The sequence below is a fragment of the Xenopus tropicalis genome, chromosome 2 (genome assembly GCF_000004195.4).
Source record: "Xenopus tropicalis strain Nigerian chromosome 2, UCB_Xtro_10.0, whole genome shotgun sequence".
NCBI lineage: Eukaryota > Metazoa > Chordata > Amphibia > Anura > Pipidae > Xenopus > Xenopus tropicalis.
The window spans coordinates 176,582,096-176,590,406 of NC_030678.2; the positions used below are offsets into that span (position 1 = coordinate 176,582,096).

General features: G+C 41.7%; 1 protein-coding gene across 1 annotated transcript; it reads left to right on the top strand.

Moving 5' to 3' along the window:
* Positions 1-2: 2 nt before the first annotated feature.
* LOC116408615 (olfactory receptor 6N1-like) lies at positions 3-5,548 on the top strand. Its single transcript, XM_031896253.1, has 2 exons — positions 3-693; positions 5,445-5,548. The coding sequence occupies exons 1-2, from the start codon at positions 3-5 to the stop codon at positions 5,546-5,548; spliced, it is 795 nt and encodes a 264-aa protein (XP_031752113.1).
* Positions 5,549-8,311: the final 2,763 nt, after the last annotated feature.

Sequence of the window (8,311 nt, forward strand, 5' to 3'; positions counted from 1 at the left end):
AAATGGAAATTGAGTTCAATACCAGCGAGAGCTTTGTGCTCCTCGGCATTGAGGAGATGGAAAGGTTTAAATACCTTTACTGCTCACTTTTACTCCTACTTTACTTCTTCATCTTGCTGTGTAGCTGCACCATCATCTCTGTGGTGCTGTTGGATGAAAGCCTTCATGAGCCCATGTACACGCTCATAGCCAGCCTTCTGCTCAACGGGATATTTGGGAGCTCCTGTGTCTTCCCAAAACTCATCGCTGACTTGTTATTATCATCCAAAGAGATTTCACGTGTCGCCTGTTTCATCCAGAGACTCTGTGTGACGCTATTTGCCTACAATGAGATCTCCACCTTCACCATCATGGCGCACGATACCTACTTAGCCGTCGGCCACCCATTGAGATACCCAACTCTAATGACGAACCCAGTGGCCTTGAAATTAATCCTGGGGTCTCTGATCTTCAATTTCATCTTAATGTTGCCTTCTTTATTACTTTCTGACAGACTCCCACTTTGTGGGTCTCACATTAGCAACGTATTTTGTGACAACCCATCCATCCTTTTTCTCTCCTGTGTAAATGATTCTGTCAGCAAGTTGTATGGAACAATTATTTTTGTAGGTTATTTAGTTTTCATGGTGCTGCTCATATCCCATTCCTACCTCCGGATATTGCTGACCTGCCTCAAGATTTCCAAAGACGCCTGTAGGAAAGCCATTCACACCCTGGTGACCCACCTACTCAATTTCTCCATTTTCATGATAGCAGCTCTCTTTCTATTTGTGCGCTACAGACTGGGGGGCAATAAACTCCCTCTTACCTACCATATATTACTGGCAATAACAGGCTTTGTGTTTCCCCCTCTTTTGACCCCTATTTTATATGGAATAAGAATGCAAACACTGCAGAGTAAAATAATCCAATATCTGTGGAATGTAAAGCAGAGCGTATTGGCAAGCTGAATACTGTATCTTCTCTTCATCGCTTACTCATGTATCTAAGGCGAGGACATGATTAATGTAGGGCAAGTCTGGACAATTTTTTGCCATTTCATCCTTCATTTTGTATTGATTGCACCCTCTTATTGTCCTGACATTCATTTTTCTCTCTTCCCCATGCTTATGCCACAACCTACCAACTGTCCACCTCATTGTGAACATAAAACCTTCAATTATTTCAAGACATTTTCTAGTTGGATTAGAGATCTTGGTCCAACTGTGGAAACATAATATTCTGTGCCAAGAATAAGGCAATGACTGAAACTTGGCCCTCCTTGCTTCAGAAAACATAACCATCCAATCTGCCCATGAACCATAACTAGCTTTTTGGGCTGTTTGGCCTAACCTATCCATGCAGGTAACCACGTGGAAGGGGGTGCTGGACTGACCATTCTTTGAGGTGCGGATCTGTTCTCAGTTTGGAAACTACAGGCCTGTTTATTTGACAAGAGTGGTAGGAAAGCTTTCAAAGTGGATAACAAGGTTGTTCCAGCATAGTTTTAGGTACAATAGATCTTGCCAGACTGATCTACTTACCTTCTATGACAGGGTGAGCGGAAGCCTAAACGTTGGGGTAGCAGTGGATGTGATCTACTTTGATTTTGCTGAAGCATTTGATACCGTACCACACAGAAGGCTCCTACATTGGGGGTCAGTGGGGGATGTTGCTAAAACATGTGATACAGAAACCCACTAGGGACAGATTATCAAAATAGAAATAGTTGTAGGAGGGATGTTCTTGGTTGGCCAGGGTTTGGAGAATGAATAATTTGGGGATGAGACCAGGGAGAGGGGGTAACCAATTTACCTGCCAATCAGTCTCTAATATCAATAACCCTATGTATGACCTGGATGGCTTTAAACTGAGGGGAGAGGCCCAGCTGAAGAGCAGAGGAGCTAAGGAAGATGTCAGACATGATGATGATGATGATGATGATGATGATGATGATGATGATGATGATGATGATGATGATGATAATGTTTGCTTCTTCTCTAGACATCTAGGGTAAGTTTAATAGGGCCTGATGTATAGTCTGGGGTTTGTATATTCAATCACTTCTAATATGCAATTGCTTATTAGATAATAGCTAGAGTGTCTTAGAACCTCAATGTCCCATTTGGACCTGTGCGCCAAAGTGTTCCATCCCAAGATTTGATGTAGGTGTGAGGCTTCAGAGTATTGCTGAGTATTAATAGTTGTTTAAAATGATCCATTTGGTTTAACATTAAGTCTCAACTGAGGTGGTCAAATGCCTTTTGCATCTAACTTTTCCTTTTCCCAAAAGTTTGCCAGAAAAAAATGATTTATTTTCCATTGTTGACTGCTTCCACCCTACCAACCTGCAGTCTCTGGGCTCCATAATGTTCTCTCCTGTTTTTATAGTTGTAGTGATATATTTTTGAAAATTTTTCACCAGGCATGGATTCACGGTGGATTTCTGTGTTTTTTTTGTGTGAAACAGGTGTAAAAATTTGCAGCGTGGCAAAAAATTCAGGCCTGTGTCACGTCAAAAAAAAGACGCGTCCAAAAAAAAAATGTTCTTGCCACGTGAGACAATATTTTTTGACGTGCAACATTTTCACCGTTTCTAGAATTTTTTCTCCATGAAAATGTAGTAAAAGAAGGCAGATTCACTCATCAATAGACAGAGCGTATTTTCATATACTGTACTAACCAAGGCCAGCCCTGCTTAGCTTTGCAGATCAATCAAGATCAGGTTCATTTGGGCTGCAAGTGACTTTTGAAATACTTTGGCAAAGTGTAAAAGTCCGGAGAAAGAATTAGAGTTGAGAAAGGCGGCAAGCTAAAGCCAAAAGGGCCATGACCAAATTCAGAGTTAAGAGACCTACAATACTCAGGCACACTCCCTTCAATGGACTGATTTGGGGTGGTGTGGCCTCAGGTAATTTGGTTGAAAAGAAATTGAAATACTTTGGCAAAAGTAAAAGTCCGGAGAAAGAATCAAAGTTGAGAAAGGCGGCAAGCTAAAGCCAAAAGGGCCATGACAAAATTCAAAGAGTTAAGAGACCTGCTGTAGGCAGCAGCCTCCCTTTCAAGGCCAGTTTAGCTTTCCAGATCAATCAAGATCAGGTTCATTTGGGCCGCAGGAGACTTGCTTAAAAAATTGAGAAATACTTTGGCAAAGTGTAAAAGTCTGGAGAAAGAATCAAAGTTGAGAAAGGCGGCAAGCTAAAGCCAAAAGGGCCATGACCAAATTCATAGAGTTAAGAGACCTGCTGTATGCCGGGGTCTCCCTCCCAAGTACAGTACTAGGAAAACCGTGAACAGAAATCTGAAAGTTGCCGACCTACTTTGTGCCTTATACGTAACGATACTTCTAAAGGAAAAGCACGTTAGGCAAGGAGAATATTGATGCCACAAAATAATTATTTGGTAATTATAAAGGTTCTGGGTTTTGTTTCTTTTCATGATTCTTATTTTTTTTACATCAAAATCTGATTTTGGCGCGGGGAAAAAAACACCTTTTTTGCCATTTATCACGTGTCAAAACTGCAACAAATCAGAAGGTAAAAATACTCCATCTAAAAGCTGTCGAGATCATGTAGAAGTCAATGGCCGGTGTCCTTTCTACAACTGGAAGATCTTTCTCTGCTTTATGGTTTTAGAGGTTTTCTGGGGGGAGGTTTATGCTTGCATTTGTGCAACAATACAAAAAAGTTGTGTTTTCCATTCTTTTTCAATTGAGATCATTTAATAAATGACTAGACATTCATGGATTTTGTGGATATGAGTTGTGGTTTAAAAAAACTCTAAAATCACAAAAATCCAAATGTTGTTAGATCTTCCCCTTGGGGAAACACTACAATGGCAGCTACAATGTGTTTAATATAGAGGGAAAGTGCCTATAAAGTTATGTTTGTCTGGTATTATACCCCAGAGACACTTCATAGAATATGCCCAACTGTCTTTAACCAATGCTGGAGGGCATATGGGGTGTCTGGCAGCCTCCAAATATATTTTGGATTTGCACCTTGCTCTTGCTCTTTGGCGCCGCTCAGTCCTCCCTGAATGGATTCAGAATGGAAGGCAGGAAGGACAAAGAGCCACTATAGTAAGACTTTCTTTTGAGGCAACAATACATACCCCAAGTGCATATTCAATACACTAGATAAGGTAACTGGGGTGGTCCTTGCCATTAGTCAAGCCCATTTGGTAACAATACATACCCCAAGTGCATATTCAATACACTAGATAAGGTAACTGGGGGGTCCTTGCCATAAGTCAAGCCCATTGGGTAACAATACATACCCCAAGTGCATATTCAATACACTAGGTAAGATAACCGGGTGGTCCTTGCCATTAGACAAGCCAATTTGGTAACAATACATACCCCAAGTGCATATTCAATACACTAGGTAAGATAACCGGGTGGTCCTTGCCATTAGTCAAGCCCATTGGGTAACAATACATACCCCAAGTGCATATTCAATACACTAGATAAGGTAACTGGGGGGTGCTTGCCATTAGTCAAGCCCATTGGGTAACAATACATACCCCAAGTGCATATTCAATACACTAGATAAGGTAACTGAGGGGTCCTTGCCATTAGTCAAGCCCATCTGGTAACAATACATACCCCAAGTGCATATTCAATACACTAGGTAAGATAACCGGGTGGTCCTTGCCATTAGTCAAGCCCATTGGGTAACAATACATACCCCAAGTGCATATTCAATACACTAGATAAGGTAACTGGGGGGTGCTTGCCATTAGTCAAGCCCATTGGGTAACAATACATACCCCAAGTGCATATTCAATACACTAGATAAGGTAACTGGGGGGTGCTTGCCATTAGTCAAGCCCATTGGGTAACAATACATACCCCAAGTGCATATTCAATACACTAGATAAGGTAACTGGGGGGTGCTTGCCATTAGTCAAGCCCATTGGGTAACAATACATACCCCAAGTGCATATTCAATACACTAGATAAGGTAACCGGGGTGGTCCTTGCCATTAGTCAAGCCCATTGGGTAACAATACATACCCCAAGTGCATATTCAATACACTAGATAAGATAACCGGGTGGTCCTTGCCATTAGTCAAGCCCATCTGGTTGGGGGTGCTCAATCTGCTTCTAAACCAGGATGGGCCTTGCCATTTACCCAGACCACCTGTTAAGGGTTGGTCAGGCTTTAAACTGCTTTCTAGGGATGCACCGAATCCCGAACCGAATCCAAATTAGCATATGCTAATTAGGATCATCAACGGTTAAAATGTGCTTTCCGAATGCTAATTAGTATATGCTAATTTATGCTAATTAGGATTCAGATTCGGTTCGGCCGAAATCGGTCAAAAAAAGGCAGGATTCGGCCCGGCCTCGGTACATCCCTACTGCTTTTTAACTACGGCCCTTGGACTGATGCCCCAAAAGGATTCATTATTATCTTTATACGTAATTTAGTATTTGTCATATCTCGTTTGTTCTGCTCCAGCTCCCGCGTCCTGCAGAGAATTCTGTGTATCTGCTTCTCCTTTGGGATATTTGGGAAATGTCTTTATAAAGAGCCCACATCCCACGCAGGAGGCCGCGCTCTAGATGATATTATGTCTGACTGGATCTGGGTGTCTTCACCTTATTTTATATCTTTATCTACGCATTTTATTTCAACAAATTGGAAATGGAAATTGAGTTCAATACCAGCGAGACCTTTGTGCTCCTCGGCATTGAGGAGATGGAAAGGTTTAAATACCTTTACTGCTCACTTTTACTCCTACTTTACTTCTTCATCTTGCTGTGTAGCTGCACCATCATCTCTGTGGTGCTGTTGGATGAAAGCCTTCATGAGCCCATGTACACGCTCATAGCCAGCCTTCTGCTCAACGGGATATTTGGGAGCTCCTGTGTCTTCCCAAAACTCATCGCTGACTTGTTATTATCATCCAAAGAGATTTCACGTGTCGCCTGTTTCATCCAGAGACTCTGTGTGACGCTATTTGCCTACAATGAGATCTCCACCTTCACCATCATGGCGCACGATACCTACTTAGCCGTCGGCCACCCATTGAGATACCCAACTCTAATGACGAACCCAGTGGCCTTGAAATTAATCCTGGGGTCTCTGATCTTCAATTTCATCTTAATGTTGCCTTCTTTATTACTTTCTGACAGACTCCCACTTTGTGGGTCTCACATTAGCAACGTATTTTGTGACAACCCATCCATCCTTTTTCTCTCCTGTGTAAATGATTCTGTCAGCAAGTTGTATGGAACAATTATTTTTGTAGGTTATTTAGTTTTCATGGTGCTGCTCATATCCCATTCCTACCTCCGGATATTGCTGACCTGCCTCAAGATTTCCAAAGACGCCTGTAGGAAAGCCATTCACACCCTGGTGACCCACCTACTCAATTTCTCCATTTTCATGATAGCAGCTCTCTTTCTATTTGTGCGCTACAGACTGGGGGGCAATAAACTCCCTCTTACCTACCATATATTACTGGCAATAACAGGTTTTGTGTTTCCCCCTCTTTTGACCCCTATTTTATATGGAATAAGAATGCAAACACTGCAGAGTAAAATAATCCAATATCTGTGGAATGTAAAGCAGAGCGTATTTGCAAGCTGAATACTGTATCTTCTCTTCATCGCTTACTCATGTATCTAAGGCGAGGACATGATTAATGTAGGGCAAGTCTGGACAATTTTTTGCCATTTCATCCTTCATTTTGTATTGCACCCCCTTATTGTCCTGACATTCATTTTTCTCTCTTCCCCATGCTTATGCCACAACCTACCAACTGTCCACCTCATTGTGAACATAAAACCTTCAATTATTTCAAGACATTTTCTAGTTGGATTAGAGATCTTGGTCCAACTGTGGAAACATAATATTCTGTGCCAAGAATAAGGCAATGACTGAAACTTGGCCCTCCTTGCTTCAGAAAACATAACCATCCAATCTGCCCATGAACCATAACTAGCTTTTTGGGCTGTTTGGCCTAACCTATCCATGCAGGTAACCACGTGGAAGGGGGTGCTGGACTGACCATTCTTTGAGGTGCGGATCTGTTCTCAGTTTGGAAACTACAGGCCTGTTTATTTGACAAGAGTGGTAGGAAAGCTTTCAAAGTGGATAACAAGGTTGTTCCAGCATAGTTTTAGGTACAATAGATCTTGCCAGACTGATCTACTTACCTTCTATGACAGGGTGAGCGGAAGCCTAAACGTTGGGGTAGCAGTGGATGTGATCTACTTTGATTTTGCTGAAGCATTTGATACCGTACCACACAGAAGGCTCCTACATTGGGGGTCAGTGGGGGATGTTGCTAAAACATGTGATACAGAAACCCACTAGGGACAGATTATCAAAATAGAAATAGTTGTAGGAGGGATGTTCTTGGTTGGCCAGGGTTTGGAGAATGAATAATTTGGGGATGAGACCAGGGAGAGGGGGTAACCAATTTACCTGCCAATCAGTCTCTAATATCAATAACCCTATGTATGACCTGGATGGCTTTAAACTGAGGGGAGAGGCCCAGCTGAAGAGCAGAGGAGCTAAGGAAGATGTCAGACATGATGATGATGATGATGATGATAATGTTTGCTTCTTCTCTAGACATCTAGGGTAAGTTTAATAGGGCCTGATGTATAGTCTGGGGTTTGTATATTCAATCACTTCTAATATGCAATTGCTTATTAGAAAATAGCTAGAGCGTCTTAGAACCTCAATGTCCCATTTGGACCTGTGCGCCAAAGTGTTCCATCCCAAGATTTGATGTAGGTGTGAGGCTTCAGAGTATTGCTGAGTATTAATAGTTGTTTAAAATGATCCATTTGGTTTAACATTAAGTCTCAACTGAGGTGGTCAAATGCCTTTTGCATCTAACTTTTCCTTTTCCCAAAAGTTTGCCAGAAAAAAATGATTTATTTTCCATTGTTGACTGCTTCCACCCTACCAACCTGCAGTCTCTGGGCTCCATAATGTTCTCTCCTGTTTTTATAGTTGTAGTGATATATTTTTGAAAATTTTTCACCAGGCATGGATTCACGGTGGATTTCTGTGGTTTTTTGTGTGAAACAGGTGTAAAAATTTGCAGCGTGGCAAAAAATTCAGGCCTGCGTCACGTCAAAAAAAAGATGCGTCCAAAAAAAAAATGTTCTTGCCACGTGAGACAATATTTTTTGACGTGCAACATTTTCACCGTTTCTAGAATTTTTTCTCCATGAAAATGTAGTAAAAGAAGGCAGATTCACTCATCAATAGACAGAGCGTATTTTCATATACTGTACTAACCAAGGCCAGCCCTGCTTAGCTTTGCAGATCAATCAAGATCAGGTTCATTTGGGCTGCAAGTGACT

Excerpts from the sequence above, each read along its gene's own strand:
- LOC116408615 (XM_031896253.1), top strand. The coding sequence starts at position 3 with ATGGAAATTGAGTTCAATACCAGCGAGAGCTTTGTGCTCCTCGGCATT. Across the intron at positions 694-5,444 it reads CAAGATTTCCAAAGACGCCT|CTCCCGCGTCCTGCAGAGAA; the intron begins GTAGGAAAGCCA and ends GTTCTGCTCCAG.